At 35.1% G+C, this 18,134-nt stretch overlaps 1 protein-coding gene across 1 annotated transcript; it reads left to right on the top strand.

Annotated features, from left to right (window-relative positions):
* The first annotated feature begins 1,674 nt into the window (after positions 1-1,674).
* On the top strand, positions 1,675-8,895 carry LOC132633824 (putative wall-associated receptor kinase-like 16). The gene is made up of 4 exons (XM_060350267.1): positions 1,675-3,129; positions 5,347-5,840; positions 7,155-7,331; positions 7,524-8,895. The coding sequence occupies exons 1-4, from the start codon at positions 2,642-2,644 to the stop codon at positions 8,744-8,746; spliced, it is 2,382 nt and encodes a 793-aa protein (XP_060206250.1). The 5' UTR covers positions 1,675-2,641; the 3' UTR covers positions 8,747-8,895.
* The last annotated feature ends 9,239 nt before the right edge of the window (positions 8,896-18,134 follow it).

The raw sequence follows: 18,134 nt of genomic DNA, 5'->3' as shown, positions 1-18,134 counted from the left end.
GGGTTTCTCAAGCATTGAAGAACAAAATAAACAACATTGCAGACAAACCCATGTTATTCTTCTTCTTCTCCAACCAAAATCATCATTTTCTCACTATGATTTCAAAACCCTAACTTTAAAAGAAGAAACAGTTGAGCGAATTTACCTGAGAGAAATGGAGAGCAGCAGTTCGTTGCTGAGTCGGCTTTTGAAGAGGTTGACGACGGTTTCAGCAGGCACATTTAGCAGTTGAGATCGTGGGTTTGAATTTTGAAGGAGCAGTTGAGATGAACGTGTGTTTTGGATGAAGTTCGTGTGTTTGGATATGGACTGATGTTGAGTTTGAAATAAATGGGGGTTGGATTAAATGGTTTGGGGTCTTTTTTGTATTTTATAAAAGATTAACAAGTTTGGTAAAATACATTTTCAACCCCAATTTTCTTAATCACAAATTTAATTGAGTTTTGACTTCATGTGGTCCCTACAAGTCACCTCTAGTAATTTCCAAACTTAAAGGTCACCTTTGCTTAAATTTTCGGGCTAACATGGGTATACCTAAGAAATAACCTACAACTTTTCACCATTATAGATGTCGGGTGATTAGAAATACTCACCTCGTAATATTTTTCTCTATTAAAATTTGAACTCTAATCTTGAAAATTGCATCTACTTTATTCACCATTGCACCACTGAATTGTATCCATATTAATGATTCCTCGTCGACTTTGATTTTGTCAAAGTCTTCGCTGTGGGCACATTATTTGGGGACGAAGCTACGATTGTCAACGTCGTTGTAGTTGATTACTGACTACTGAGCACTAGGAATTTTCTACTAGTATCTCACTATCTAAGGTCGGATTCATCTCAGTTCTCTCTCTCTATACTAGATGGCCTATGCGTACGGGCCCAACACTTTAGATTATATTGTATCTATGTGTATGTAGTTGTCTTTGAATAGTGATTATATATATATATATATATATATATATATATATATATATATATATATATATATATATATATATATATATATATATTATGTTCAAAATACGATTAATATAACATTGTAGTTTGTGCTTCGTATCTAAAATTTTATTATATTAATGTTTGCTACGAATACAAAATCGGCAAATTTATTAATATTTTTTAAAAGAGAAGATTTGTTTAAAAGGAAACTATTTTTCTCTCTTTGAGATAAAATAATAGCAATATTTAAGCATCAGTTGATACTTTCAATTTTAATTCGATTAATTTAAAGGTGTAAAATATTTATTATTTTTTATCAAATTTTGATTTGGATAATTCTAATTCAAATTATTAAATTAATTTTACATGTTTAGAACGAAATAAAGTAGAAATTAATTTTCTATTTAAAAGAAGAAATACTATTTTTTAATTTTTGGTAAATATTCTTGGTTTAGCTCATTTTACTTGTTATGTTGTCTTTTGCATGCTTTTTTAAGAAAACGTCGATTAGAATTATAATTTGACTAATTTACCTTATTCATTATTTGATCTCCATTTGATATATATTTTTTTACGACATTAATCTCTTTTCACATTTATTAGAGTAAGAATAACAATATTTTAAAATATAAATATTTTAAGTATATTTATTTTAGTAAACATAACAAATAAATGACATGGCGGAATACAAATATAACAGTTTAATATCTAGATTAGATCTCAGGCTAATATAAAAAAAGAAAGAAAATTGTATGGTTTGACTACTTAACCTTTTGAAGAAAAACAATTTTATTTGCTCCCACTAATGGATTGATACGCACGTGACAATGAATCCATCATTATTGACTTAATGAGATACTTTGGAAATTACATGAATATTGTTTGATTTTTTAATATGGGGTGCACTTTTTTTTTTTTGACATTATTAATTTGCACTATTTTTATTTTTTATATTGCTTGGTGTTGTTTAGTATGAGGCCCACCCTTTTGGACATTATTAGTTTGCACTATTTTTATGCATATAATATATATATATATACTATGTTCAAAACACGATTAATATAACATTGTAGTTTGTGCTCTGTATCTAAAACCTTATTATATTAGTGTTTGCTACGAATACAAAGTCTGCACTTTTTTTTTGACATTGTTTGTTTTTTTAATATGTGATTCACTTTTTTTTTTTTTATATTGCTTGATTTTGTCAATATGGAATACTATGTTCAAAACACGATTAATATAACATTGTAGTTTGTGCTCCGTATTTAAAACTTTATTATATTAGTGTTTACTACGAATACAAAGTCTGTACTTTTTTTTTTTGACATTGTTTATTTTTTTAATATGAGATTCACTTTTTTTTTATATTGCTTAATTTTTGTTAATATGGGGTCCACTTTATTTTCCCGTGAGTTTGGATGTGGTGGGTTCCATTTTTTTTTTTTTTAATACTGGTTGGTGTTTAATATGGAGCCCAATTTTTTTTTTTTAATATTAGTTGTTGTTTTATGGGGCCCATAATATATATATATATATATATTTTATTTTATTTTAACTTGGAAGACCACCAAAGAGAGCCGGTTGGACGAGGAAAAAGGAGCCCAACCGGCTCTTGTAAATAGTTAGAAATATATATATGTAACCCTTTGCTCAATACGTGCTTTTCATTTCCATTACTATTATCTTTCAAAAAACCATGCAGCTTAGGCAAGTTGCTCTTTTTTCTTTCACACTTGTGCTAATCTTGACATTAGCCACAGCCCAAATTATCCCTACTAACACCACTACTCCTCCTCCCATCACCACCACTCCTCCTCCAACGACAAACACCACATCTCTGCCAACCAACACTACCACCACCATTACCAAAGCTGCTAACATTACAAAACCAGGATGTCCGAAAAAGTGTGGGAACCTTTCAGTGCCATATCCTTTTGGGATTGGATTAGGATCTGGTTGTGCATTAAACCCGAATTTCGAGATCAATTGTGACACTAAGACAACTGGTACTCCGAAACCCTTCATATGGAACATTCCGGTTTATGACATCTCGGACGCTGAAATGCGCGTATCAAGTACGTTAAGTCGGAGGTGTTATTCATCAACAGGAATGTTGCTTCGAGATGATCCTGCTTGGATGAGTTTAGGAACCTCAAGTCCTTACAGTTTCTCTATCCTCAGCAGGTACTCTAAATTCTAAACGACTTATTTTCTGTTTGATCGAGATTTCGAAATTTATTTATTTTGAAAAACGTTTTTCAAACTTGGAAAGTAGTCGTTTTGTGTCTGGCTACTCAATTTGAAAAGAACTTTTGTCAACATTGAATAATAATTTGTGCTTGATCAAGATTTCAAAAGTGATTCTGGGGAAAATTATTTTGCTTTTAGCTTCTGAAAACAACTTTTTTTACTATTTAAAAACACCTATTTTATTCAATTTTCTAAAATAAGTACTTTTAACTTTTCAAAAACTTGATCAAACAGGCCATTTATATTTTTCAACTAAACCTATGGATGCCTTTCTTCTTGAATTACATAGCTTATACAAAATGTTTATATATTATAAATAATTACACAGGGTAAATGAGGGAACAAACTTGAGCGATTAAAATATGTCAAATCAATAAATGAGAAATGACTCCACTCACTCAAAGTTTGCTCGCGTCAATGTATGTTTGGGTCCGGATTACACTTTTTGTCGGGTTACATTATTTTGACCCAATAATTAATGAAAAATTACGTGTTATAGATATTTTTAATACATAATTAATGATATTAATTATCTTTTGTTTTAATTACTAATAATAATTAAATACTTTTTGAATTTAACTAATATAGCTACAGAGTAATTTTCAGTTACTGGTGCACAAATACACCTAAAATTTAGCACCCCCAATCCCATATCCCCCTTTTAATGGTAACAATATTAATCACTTAATATACATTATCATTCTCTCTCCTTTTTCATAAATTTTTGACTTTCTCTATTCTCACTCACTACCCATTTTAGATTTTTCATTTCTCAAATCCCTAAAAAATTCTCTCTCTCCTTCTATCAACCACCACCAAGACGGGTGGCGGCCGCCCCTCTCTCAATTTTTTTTTTTTGGTTTCCATGATTTCAAGCTTTGTGGACAAATTAAACATAAGAAGGCAATTAACCTTTCCATTTTCTTTTTTATGTGAATGATGTTCCAACTAGAATGATCATTCATTATGGTTGTGGGCTTATCTCCCATTGTGGGAAAGTTATAACTGTAAATGCCAAGACTTTTGGGTTGTGGACCAGTGCCCATAAATCTGGACCGAGTTGCATTTGATCTGTGGCTAGGGTTTTTTTTTTGGTGGTCTAGAGTTTTTTAGGGTTTTGAGAAGATGAAAAATATATGTATTTGTGTATGTTTTATGATATAGCTACCAATTGTTGTGGTTGGTGGTGTATTTATGTAAGTTTTTCCATATTTTGTGTATTTTGTTCAAATTAATTCCATCAGTTCATCCAGTTTCAAATACATGAGTGACGAAAATACATTGTAAGTTTTCTATATATTTGTGTATTTTGTTCAAATTAATCCATCAAATACATGTGTGATGCAAATTGTTACTCACACAAACACATGAGATTTAATATAAAAGTACATGGGGTTTGATTGGTAACTTCAAATACATTGGTTATGCTATCAAGTACATGTGTAAATCAAAACGAAATCAATATTGAAAACTTCAAATACATTACCGCTAAAATACATGGGTGATGCAAATTGTTACTCACACAAATACATGAGATTTAATATAAAATACATGGGGTTTGATTGGAAACTTCAAATACATTGGTTATGCTATCAAATACATCGGTAAATCAAGAACGAAATCAATATTGAAAACTTCAAATATATTGGCTGCTGAATGTTTTCAAATTTTGAATTTTTGATTTTTTATGTTTGAATGTTGAAGATTGGATGGAGGAATAGAAAATGGTTATGGAAAGGTAATCTAAAATCTGATTTTGTGGAAGGGTATGGTAAAAAATACCAATTAATAGCTAATTAATTGATCCCACCGTTATGGCCTTAAATCAAGGGATATGTTTTAATTTTTTACTGTGTTACTATGTATTTATAAGCATCAAATACATCCGAAAAAAATACCTTAATTTGAGAAAACATAGCTACAAATGGTAATTTTTAAAAGGTAGCTATAATGATAGGAAACTACCAAAAGGTAGTCATTTTGTTAATTTTACCATAAATTAATAGGTTATTTCGAGTTCAGCCAAAAAACTGGCCATAATTCAATTCGCTTAAAGTTAGATTGCTCGGGAGGGTTACTGAAAATGAGTTGATTTTGCCTTCTCTTTACACCGAAACTTACTGACTCTAAATTGTGAATTTACCTAAGTAGATTCACCGTCGTTGGTTGTGACGAAGCTGCAATAATAGTTGGACACGACTTCGCTAATGGCTGCCCCAGTGTCTGTATTAGTTCAGATCAAGTAGTTGAAGGAAGATGTATGGGCGCTGGTTGGTGCCAAATAACAATACCAAAAGGCTTGAAATATTTCAACACAACAATGCAAAGCTCCAAACAAAATCACAGCTTAGTTTGGTCTTTTAATCCATGTGGTTATTCATTTCTTGGTGAGGCAAGTCGATTCCAAATCAATGGCATACAAGATCTCAGTGATGTTAATTTTGTAAAGAAGATTTTGGATAATGTTCCTATTATGCTAGATTGGGCTATTGGAAATATAAGTTGTGTCGAAGCGCAGAAACGTAACGATTATGCTTGCTTGCGTAATAGCCAGTGTATCGATTCCGACACTGGCCTTGGTGGTTATAGGTGCAGCTGTAACCCGGGATATGAAGGCAATCCATACATCGGCCCAGCTTGCCAAGGTAACTTGATTTCTCTATTTCCTGACATGTTTGATTATCCATTTTATTTATACCAATATAGTCTCTTTTTCCCCCCCTTTTATGCTAACTATTAGTGGTAAGGGAATCCAAATAAAAAAAGGGAAAGATATTACAAAAATCAAGGGATTCAATACATTGTATATATACATAAAAAAAAAAAAATTACTATATATTATTTTGGGGGGGGGGGGGCGGGGGGGGGGGGTGAGGGGTGGGGGGTGTCTTTGCCACCATTTGTGAAGAATTTGTTATCTCACACTCGATCCTTTAAAAATGTTAGTACAAATTTGTTTTGGTCTTCATTAAGTTATAAATTTTAGATTTAGTATATCAAAATGGATATTATTAATAAAGTTGTAGATTAATTAGTAGGACTATAGTATGATATATTACCATGGTGCAGTAATATTAGTATTGTTTTACCAAGAAAAAATAATTAGTATTGAGGATTTTTGTCTGCTCAAATACTAATACAGGACTTTTAAATTGAAACTTTTTCTCTTTCTTCCTCCATGACTGCATAGGGAAGAGGCACATATATATATTTATCTTACCATAGTGAGGTACATGTGAATGTGTAGCCTTCTTCCCTTTTCTTAAAACAAATTCTATTAGTTCGGAATCAAGAAGTACCTTTTAACATATAAATATTGTAAGTTGCATTTTTTTTTCAAGTTAATATAATGAAAAATTATACTTTAAAATATTGATCAAAATTCACATAATTTGAATCTGATGAAGTAAAAAATATTACTTTACAAAGTGGAACAGAGGGAGTATTGTTATTTTACTCCAAAAAAAAAAATCAGTTAAATTTTTAGGTCAATCAGTCTAGCAATGAGGTCACTAGTAACTTATTTATATAAGTAATGTTTAAAGATTCATAGCTACATAAATACTATTGGTTAGCTTTTAAAATATTTAATTGCTTATGACGAAGAATATGGTTTAAAATCTCATCATTGTAAGCAAAAAACGTCGACAACTATTGGAAAAGGAGTAACGCTAATTAAATACTTCTAGTTGCCATTACTGAATTACAAAATAATGCTGGAGCTTACAATGTCACATCCTACAAGTAAATATGTAAACAAAAAAGATAAAAGACACGAAGTGTCAGGAATTAATTTATTTGAACCAAACAAATATTTATGTACACCAAAACTTTAGCTGATGAAAACAAATTACCTAATATCATAATTTTCATCACATTTTGTTTGATCGTTTGGTCATACTTTTGGGTGTAAGCGTTGTGGATTAATATGTCAATGTTTTCCTTGTTTTATATGCTAGATATTGATGAATGTGCGGATCCAAATACCAATTCATGTGAACACAATTGCATAAATACACCGGGGAGTTACAATTGTTCCTGTCCAGAAGGATACACCGGTGATGGAAAAAAGAATGGCCGTGGTTGTATTGCACCAAACTCGAACTCGGAGTTCCCATGGATCAAGTTTTCTGTAGGTAAGTTTCTCAGAAATTGAACTTACATGTACTCACATATAGATAGACCACCTGCTTACTTTTTATTGAAAAGGTAATGGATTATACACAGTAGTGAAAAATGAATACTTTTTCTTGAAGTGAAAAATAAAATTGCATGCATGTCCCTTCTCTTAGATTTCTAATTCTACTAAAATTTTGGTTTAAACACAGGTATGGGAGTTGGTTTTATGTCCCTAATAGTTGGGATGACTTGGCTTTATTTCAGCATCAAGAAAAGAAAACTAAATAAACTTCGAGAGAAATTCTTCCAACAAAATGGTGGTTTGCTCTTGAAACAACGAATCTCTTCTAACGAGGGTGGTGTGGAAGCAACCAAAATTTTTACAGCGGAGGAGTTGAAAAAGGCTTCAAACAACTATGCCAGTGATAGAATTCTTGGTCGTGGTGGAATAGGAATTGTCTATAAAGGTATTCTACTTGATAACCGCATAGTTGCAATTAAGAAATCTAAGTTTGTGGACGAGGATCAGACTGAACAGTTCATCAATGAGGTACTTATTCTTACTCAAGTCAACCACAGAAACGTGGTGAGGCTCTTTGGGTGTTGTTTGGAAGCTGAAGTGCCTTTACTGGTCTATGAATACATTTCTCATGGAACTCTTTACGAGCATATCCACAATCGAAATGGAGCACCTTGGTTATCTTTGCAAAATCGACTACGAATTGCTACTGAGACAGCAAGTGCACTTGCTTACCTTCATTCATCAGCGCAAATGCCTATTATACACAAGGATGTCAAGTCTGCCAATTTATTATTGGACGTTGTTTACACTGCGAAAGTGGCGGATTTTGAAGCTTCAAGATTAATCCCTCTTGGTCAAACACATATTGCTACATTGGTTCAAGGGACATTAGGGTACTTGGATCCTGAATATTTTCGCACAAGTCAATTGACTGAGAAAAGTGACGTGTATAGTTTTGGAGTAGTTCTTGCAGAACTTTTAACAGGGATGAAACCTATTTCGAGGGACAGAAATGATGAGGATGACAAGATCAATTTGGCAGAATATTTTGTCCTGTCCATGAGAAAGAATCAATTGTTTCAAATTCTTGATCGTCAAGTGGTAAGAGAAGGAAGTCTTGAGCAACTCCAAAAGGTGGCCGAGCTAGTGAAAAATTGTCTTAAATTTCATGGAGAAGATAGACCTACAATGCAAGAAGTAGCATCGGACCTTGAAAGTTTGAGAAAGTTTACCAAAAATAACCCTTGGGCTAATGGACACGGAAATGAAGATGAATCATCAGATCTTTATTCAATTCCAATTGAATCTAATACAGGTATCAACAATTTCTCTGGACAATATAGTTCCGACTCCAACACAAATAGCAGCAACTTTTCTTCAATGATATATAATACAAATATCCCACGGTGATCTAAAGAAGGCCAAATAGTTCTTCAATGTTGAATTTTTTGATGTAATATTTTGCTTTTGATTTGTACTTTTCTCTTTGGATATCGGTTTGCACAGAAAATTATTCCTTCAAGAGCCTATTGCCTTTAGGGTCAAACTTCGGGTGAAGCTTATAAATGTATAGTTTCTAGTCTTAATATGAGAAAATTTGTTGTTTATACTATTGTTGTGGATTCTGTATTTATTTATTTAAATGGTTTTTATTCAATTTAGATCAGAATGTTGGTAAAACAAATTTTGATATACTAAACAGCAACTGAATTGAAATGGAGAAAGTAATATTTACACAGAGGAAAAGTAATATTTACACAGAGGTTTCAGTGTCTTCAATCTTGAAAGATGAAGGATGAAATTTATTTATTCTATACAATATTATTTGGTATTCTCAAAACCACACACAATTGAGGGAAACACAACTTTGATTACAAGCTCTAATGGTGGATTCGACAATCTTGTCCGCTAGACTAAATATGAGAAGAGGAATAAGAGAGAGGAGCCACAGAGAACTTTGCATTGAATGAATTGAATTTGCTCAAATGAAAATATCTACGGTACAAGCTAACTAATTAACTAACAGTGCACTAACTATCCTGCTTAACATCTAAACTACCAGCTAACTAACTCAACTATATATACAATGTAAATCTCAATACCCCCCGACCTCGAGTTGGATGTGAGGCTTTCAGAGCCAAGGTGTCAGATACTTGAATGCTTTATTATGAGGGCCGTGATGAGTATATCAGCTAGGTGGTCAGTGGTGATAACATGGTAAAGAGAGATCATTCCATCCTGGAATTTGTTGCGCACAAAGTCAATCCACTTCAATGTGCTTTGTTCTTTCATGAAAGACAAAATTCTTGGCAATGTGCAAAGCAGACTGACTACAGTAAATAACAATTGGTTTAAAAAATGGAATAGTTATTGTTGAAGAATTCTATCCAGCCAAACCAACTCTCCGACAACCTTACTCAATGATTGATATTTGGCACAAATATCTATGTTTCGTGTCATTTTACGTCCTATTCTTATGACTTTTATCGCTTAATCTATGATGAAATTGTGGTATTTGAGCTTATGTCATTATATTTCATGTGTATAGGTACGATAAAGACAAACGATGGAAAACCGGGCTAAAAGTGGTTGATTTTGGAGCATATGATGATTACACGAGGTGACGAGTCGAACACAAGTGATGTACTAAAAGGAAAAAATTGAACTGAAGGAAGCATATGTGTCAGCCCTACGTCGCGGGGCCAGCACGTGAAGGTTGAGTTGCGGAAACCAGGAGTCCCGCGCTGCATAGGCGTCGCGGACTTGGCACAATCAACATCCAAATTTCACTGAAGGTCCCGTATGGACCTGTGACGCACGGCCAGCACGGGACGGGTTTAACATGTCCGATTTTAATTAGGATTTTTTCCTATTCTGTAGTTTTTAAATTCCTAGATTATAAATACTTATTTGGGGGGTTGAGAACGGTATGCTGGGATACTTTGAGACACTTGTAAGCCATCATTAACCCTTTTCTTCCCCTTTTTTACTTTTATCTTCATAAACCCTAGGCTAATCATGAATTCTTTTGTCTGTGATCGAATCATGAGTAGCTAATCTGTTAGTTTCTAGGGTTGTGGCGTAATACTTGAAAGTTGGTTTGATGACAATTTTTATCTATTAAATTTCCATATGTTTGGGTTGCTTAGTTATTCTCGTGCTTAATTGTTTAATTATTTGGACAATAGTTAGACCCTATCTGTGATGCGTGAATTGAACTTGAGAATGGAATTTTACATACGTAATAAGAATAAATAGAGTTTGCTCGATTTTTAATCGTTTCGTTACTGAGGATAGAGATATACCCTTTAGCCCTAGTTAGTTGAATACGCAGAATTAAATGCGTTCTTGTTACCTCTGACGACCATAGACATATAGGCGTTATAGCAACATCTACAGGCTTGTGAGCAGTTCGAGATAATATCATAAAGTTACAATTAACCCGTCAACTAGTAACCTAGGAAATAAAATAGGTAGAATTGTCGGAAGATCAACTGGATTGTCGAAAGTCATAACCCTGAAACTCTCCATCATCTGATAAATCTTACAGTTTTGTCAAAATATTCTCAGTCACAAAAACACCTCTCACAAATTATCTATTTTCAATTTTAGTTAGTTTACACAAAATCATCATTCTTGTTACTTTCTTGAATAGTTTCATTTGAATTTTGATTAGCTTAACAGTAAACCCTAAGTCCCTGTGGGATCGATATCTGGACTTAAAAGGTCTATATTACTTGTACGACCACGTATACTTGCGTGTGCGTTTGGGAGCAACAAGTTTTTGGCGCCATTGCCGGGGACTTATCAATACTTATTGTTTTTCTAATTTGGATTTTTGAATTTCTATTCAAGTTTTTTATTTCTTTTTTATTATTTTATTTTATTTTTGATTTAATATTTTGTTAGTTTTCTTGACATGACATCTTAGAATAAAAATTGGTCGAATATTGGTTGTTCCTATTTTGGTGATCCGTGCCTGATTTGTGGAGGACCCCACTTGTGGCAATACTGTCAAAATATTCTCGAGAATGGGTTGTGTGCACCTTCCCAATCTTTTGAGTGGAATGTTTGTAATATATTGGTGGTCAAGTCGGTCATAGCAATGGTTGTCCTAACTCTTATTCCCCATCCCCGAGCCCCTATTACGATTCTCCTGTTGTTTGTGATGTTGACAGGAATAACAAAGTGTAGGATGCGGAAAGCCTTGCTCAGATTAGTGATATGATAAAGTAAATAATGAAGCACGATGCATTAATGAGAGAGCAAAATGCAGAAAAGTGGAAGCCATAGAGAGGATTCGTGCCAAACTCACAGAGATGCAGGCCGAGGTTGAAGATAGAGAGTTCCCGCAAGTAGATAGCTTTGGAGAAGCAAAGATGGTGAGCCAATCTTGGCTAACGGAACAAGCTCAACAAATGAAATTTCATGGGTTTCTCCGTGATGGTCTTACAAACATGGCTAAATAACTGATAGAGGGAAGAACTGAGCTCAGACAAGAGATAGACCAATTTGGCTCAGATATCTATGACCTGCAGGCTCAAATGAATAAAAAGGTTGAGGCGTCTGATGCCCAACCACCAACATGTTGTGGATACTGGCCAACTTGTGGAGCAGATAGAGGAATTCCAACCATTGGATCAGATCTTTATTGATGAGGTCATTGTTGAGGAGGTGTACAAAAGTGAGGATGTCAGAATTAATGCAGTTTTGTAGTTGGGGCGTGTTGGTCCTCATTCTAAACATTTTTCTACATTATGCGTGGTTGACGACATGGAAATCAAGCCTTTCAAGCTTTTGGAGAAGAGTATAGATGAGTAACAAGAGCCATATATAAATGAAAATTTGCCACACCTAAGAGACAAAATGATATTCCTCACTTAAGGGCCAGGAAGTGCAAGATGCGACACCTATTTCTTGGTTCCTTTATTTTCACACCACCGCCCCAGGAGCGGAGCAGAAAATTTGATGCAAAATTAGGGGCGCAATTCATATCCTCAAAGTGGAGGGAAAAATGGTGAAGTTGATTCACATCGTGCCACAACGATTAGGGGAAGTCTGAGTATCCGAAGTTGAAGCTGAGGAGCAAGCCAGAGTTTTAAGTGTGGGTTCATTCGCCCCTTGATGATGAGAGCATGTTGCTAGCTAGGCCCTAATGGGCCCAGGGAGTATTTCGTACCTTACTTGCTTTTAATTTTTCCATCTATATGCACTGAGGGCATTGCTTGATTTTAAGTGTGGGGTGGGAAATACGTCCTTGGTTTTGTAACAACATTTTGAGGTTGTGGATGATGACTAGTATATGCTTAGGATTTGTTTTTAGTTTGAGTCTTAGTGTCGAAAAAAAAATAGAAAAAGTTGAAAAAATTGCAAAAAGATTTAGGTTCTTTATTTTTCTTTAATAACCTTTTAAGTTGCTCATTAGTAGGCATTCCCCCTTTGGTTTTCTTATGGCCTTGGTTCTTTCCCGAGGGGGGGGGGGGGCTTTGAACCGGGCGTAGGTAGATTTTTCTTTTATAGTCATAGAAAGGGCTTTTCCTGATGATGGGTGGATGGCAACTTGATTGAGGGAAAATTAGTCCTTAGGATAGGCGTATTCAAATGCTAGGTGCACGGGTTAGGTGAAGTATTGGCATATGAGTGATCTTAAATTTTTTTGTGAAAGCATGCCTTGAAATTGTATCACTTTTCTTGAAAGCACTTGCAAATTGTTTTTGTTTGACTCGTTATGACCCACTTGGCATTATTGATTTTTATTGTTGCTTGATTCGAGGGACAACCAGATCCCTCTTGCGTTGATTGTGTGCCATGTGTGTGTATGGTTTTGCATTTGTATCCATGTTTGGTATTGACATCTAGAACTTGCCCTGTGTGTTCGCGAAGCGAAATGAAGTTCGGTTGAGCCTAGAAAATGATAGAGGCGTTTCTTTTATTAGTCACTAAAAAGCTTAAAATGTTTATCCTACCAACTTGTAAATAGCACCCTAGTTAACCCTTTGAGCCTTTACCCTTTTCGTTGATAGCAGTAATTAGCCTTTACCCCTTCATTCTATAAAACTTGATTTTGATCCAAATACTCTATGAGCACTTTAATCATTTACATATGTATTGGCAGTTGGGATGTGAATGAAAGGGGAAGTGGTTGTTAATTGTAATCTAGGAAGACTATGAGAGCACCGAATGAAAAGAACTAATTCACTTGTTAGTTGGGAATTTTTTAAAAAAAAAAAAAAAGAGAAAAGAAAAAAAATCTGAAAAAGATAAAAGAATGTAGCGAAAAAGGTTCCCTTCTAACTTGTGTGACTTTTAAAAGAGTGGTGCTTAAACAAAGAAAACTGGGTGAATTGGGAGAAATTTAAAGGTTGGTTGGTGTTGAATAAGGGCTAATGAAGAAATTGTGCAAGAATGATAGAAGTATATGTATTAAAGTGCTTAGGGAGGTTAGTCACTATTATCCAAATAATTCCTACCTGTCCCTTAGCCTACATTACAACCCTCGAAGTCCTACTTGATTCTAGGTTCTTCTTACTTGTATTAGTGGAGTGGTTACACTAGGGGCAAACCTATGGTACGTCGTACTTTGCATGTGATATTCTTTGTAAGAGTGAGCGTGATTATTGATTTTATGGTCATTGATTTAAACATATGTGATTCTTGAGAGATATGGATTACTTTCTTTTGGTGAGGGCACATAATTAGCAATAGAGTGGTGAAGTGTTGATTTCTTGATCATAAGGTTGCTTACATGCTTTAAAGTGGTGTCGTTGGGTCAATTGGTTTTAAAAGTGAAGTGTGTTTCAAGAAGGTGGTCATTGGTGCTAAAAATGAGGGTTTTAAATCTTTGGCATGGCTTTCGTAACTTGGCTCATTGTTTTGGTTTTGAAATCATTCTTTTGAGATAGCCATACTAGCTGAATCCTGTTGCAGGCCTGTTTGAATGAGTTGAGCTAGAAGTGTAGTTTGGTGTTGGTTTGTGTTTGCTCGAGGGAGAGCAAAGTATAAGTGGGGGATGGTGATATTTGGCACAAATATCTATGTTTCGTGTCATTTTACATCCCATTCTTATGAATTTTATCACTTAATGTATTTGAGCTTATGTCGTTATATTTTATGTGTATAAAGGTATGATGAAGACAAACAATGGAAAACCGGGCTAAAAGTGGTTGATTTTGGAGCATATGATGATTACACGAGGTGACGAGTCGAAGACCACAAGTGATGAACTAAAAGGAAAAAATTGAACTGAAGGAAGCATATGTGCCAGCATCGCGTCGCGGGGCCATCATGTGAAGGTTGAGTTGCAGAAACCAGGAGTTCCGCTCTGTATAGGCATCGCGTACCTGGCACAATTAACATCCAAATTTCACTGAAGGTCTCGTGCTGGACCCGCGACGCGCGGCCAACACGGGTCGGGTTTAACTTGTCCGATTTTAATTAGGATTTTTTTCTCTATTCTATAGTTATTAAATTCCTAGACTATAAATACTTATTTGAAGGGTTGAAAACGGTATGCTGGGATACTTTGAGACATTTGTAAGCCGTCATTAACCCTTTTCTTCCTTGTTCTTACTTTTATCTTCATAAACCCTAGGCTAATCATCCCTACCAGGAGTATGACGGGCTCCGACCCGTAGGCCGGGAACCACATGACTTATCCGTTACTTGGAACATTATAAACCATAACTAAAAGAACACCTGCATGCAGAAAAGGCCCACTACAGGAATATCCGATCATTCAACACATAGGTCCATATGCGGACCGACAAGGTCGCCACAACATAACGTATATCATAAAGCCGACAAGGCTAACAGTAAAGCATCAAGAGCTCAAAATAAGGCCGACAGGGCCACCAATATATTATACAACAATATAAACCGGTGGAGCTATAAAACATCTAACTGTACACACACGTCTACGAGCCTCTACATAGAATACAAATGATCATAAGGACAATACCAAATAGACTGCAGCTTCGAAGTAAGTGGAGTGCTCCTGAGAATTCGCTGATAGAACACCTACGGGTCTGATCTGGCTCCCTGCCTACCTGCGAGCATGAGCGCAGCGTCCACAAGAAGGGACGTCAGTACGAATAATGTACTGAGTATGTAAGGCATGAATAACAACATAATATAGATATGAAAGATAACATGGAATATGAGAGATAACTTGTACATCTGGATGCCTCATAAAGCGGTGTCATGCATGCTTAGCCTTTTTAAATAAATATTCTTATACATATATATAGTACCATGCCCGACCATTAAGGCTCAGTGTCATATATATAGTATCATGCCCGGCTATTAAGACTCGGTGTCATATATATATAGTATCATGCTAGGCCATTAAGGCTCGGTGTTATCATCATTAGCCCGCGTCCGGGGTAATATCATAACATGCCCACTGCAGTGGTGTGCACATATACGTGCCATGCTCGGCCGACTATAACGCAGTGCGGTGTGAGAAAATACATACATATATATAAAGCATGCATGAGAGCCCAATCAAAAGCCACAACTATATCGGAGTGACGTAAGGTCGGTAGCCTCCGATTATATTATGGATCAGTCATCATCATTTATCCCACCTTGAAGGAACAATTATTATAAGGTGGGATCAACAACAATGAATAAAATCGAGAAAGTCATGAAATAAGCTCAATAATCTCATAATAGCATTAAAATCATAAACTTTGGAATTTCTAGAATTAAGATCTTCATTATCAAGTTCATCATACAAAACATCTCATCTTAAGTATCATAAGAAGTTTTTAAGAATCATGAACTTCTAGCTTTTAGAAGAGAGTTATGGAAACATATATGGAATCATAAAATAGGAATCATGCCTTTTGAGTAAAATCATAAGATGAGATCAATATCAACAAACATAATCAAAATCTTGAAACCAACTCAGTAATCTCATAATGACATTAAAACCATAACTTTGGAATCTCCAGAAATGGGTTCATCATAATCCTCATCATGGTCCATATAGAAAACATTCGTCTTTAGCATTATAAGGATTTTGAGAATCATGAACTGCTAGTGTTTTTAGAAATAAGGTATTATGAAAGGCGTGTATGCGTTCATAGGAAATGAATCATGCCTTTAAAAGAAAGAGGAATAGCCTTAACATACCTTTTAGTCTCCTTAACCACTCAACGTTTGTCCTCCCAGGCTCGTAAATCTATATTCAAGAAAATTTATACTATTGTTAGACTCACCTTTATAGGCTTGTCTTAATCCTTCAAATAAATCCTTCTATAGTTGCCGAAATTCGGGTAGCATCTCCCCTATTTATATGCCTAGCCCGAAATCACAATATCAACAACCAATCAACAACAACAATACCAACATCATCAATACCATTATCCATAACAATATATTTCCTAAAACATCCCACACGATGTTTTTGTCACGACCCAACTAGGGGTCGCGACGGGTACCCGATACTACTACACCGAGTACCTCTTATATCGCATCTTATCCTTACTACTGTGTGGGCCGTATGGACAATATCATCATTTCTTTACTTAACACTATCATTAATAGTATACTCGTAAACAAGTGACAACAAACTTTACTAACACATTATACAACGACAAGGACGAACAACAGTGTGAACCATCTGACTGTACATATTTGTCTACGAGCCTCTAAACAAGATACATATATTTACAAGAAGGGCCAGGTTCTGCGGTGCCCGAATATATACACAAAAGTAGTACCAATAAACTGGAGCCCCGGAACAACTGGAGCGCTCTCAATGTACCGCTGGTGGAGCTCCTAGGGATCGAACCCGTCTACCTTCTTACCTGCATAGCATGAAACGCAGCGTCCACAAGAAGGGACGTCAGTACGAGTAATGTACCGAGTATGTAAGGCATGAATAATAACATATGAGAGATATATAGCATGAACAATGACATAAGGGAAATATAGAACATATCATGAGATAGAAGAGCAACCTATACATGTGAGTGCCTTTTGGCGGGTACCATGCATGCTTAGTGCTGCGGAACGTGCAGCCCGATCCATATATATTACTGCGGAACGTGCAGCCCGATCCATTATATATATATATATATATATATATATATATATACCATACTTTACTTTCTTTGATAACATTTCTTTTTCATATATATAGAAAATAGAACATATCATATTGCCGAGACGTCGGCAGCCGATCCATTTAACCACATATGTCCCGCGTCCGGGCATCCCGTGTCCGGGATGATATCATGTCATATAATACCAGATGATCAGGTGGATACGCGTATATAACGCTCTGTCCCTCTTTCCCATCTTCCCCACATACATATGCATGTATCATATACATATATCATGTAAGCAGCATGCAGGAGAGCCCAAAGAAAGTCATGTATCTATCGGAGTGACGTAAGGTCGGTAACCTCCGATTACATTATGGAATAATCATCCCGACTTTGTCTCACCTTGAAGGAACAATTATTATAAGATGAGACTAGCAATGAATAACAACGTACATAAATCGACACCTGAAGACTCAGAAACAAGTTTCGGGTCAATCCGATTTAGTATACGAAAGTTATGAGCGTTTGAAGTACAGAACCTTTTACGAACCTTTCGGAAGCCATTTTTGGAAAATCATTCTTATCATAGTCATCATAGAAATATTCTCACCCTCGACATCATCAGTGTCATTGTAAAACATATTCATCGTTATTGTCATAAAATCTTACAAAATCATAAACCTCTGTTTTGTAGAATACAGACACTTTTAGAAAAAGACATTTACGAGTTATCGGGAAGAGAATCA

This window comes from Lycium barbarum, chromosome 3 (assembly GCF_019175385.1).
Source record: "Lycium barbarum isolate Lr01 chromosome 3, ASM1917538v2, whole genome shotgun sequence".
NCBI classification, from domain to species: Eukaryota; Viridiplantae; Streptophyta; class Magnoliopsida; order Solanales; family Solanaceae; genus Lycium; species Lycium barbarum.
Note: the sequence above shows the minus strand (reverse complement) of the source record. Positions and strands in the feature narration are given on the sequence as shown.

Excerpts from the sequence above, each read along its gene's own strand:
- LOC132633824 (XM_060350267.1), top strand. The coding sequence starts at position 2,642 with ATGCAGCTTAGGCAAGTTGCTCTTTTTTCTTTCACACTTGTGCTAATC. Across the intron at positions 5,841-7,154 it reads CATCGGCCCAGCTTGCCAAG|ATATTGATGAATGTGCGGAT; the intron begins GTAACTTGATTT and ends TTTATATGCTAG. Across the intron at positions 7,332-7,523 it reads ATGGATCAAGTTTTCTGTAG|GTATGGGAGTTGGTTTTATG; the intron begins GTAAGTTTCTCA and ends GTTTAAACACAG.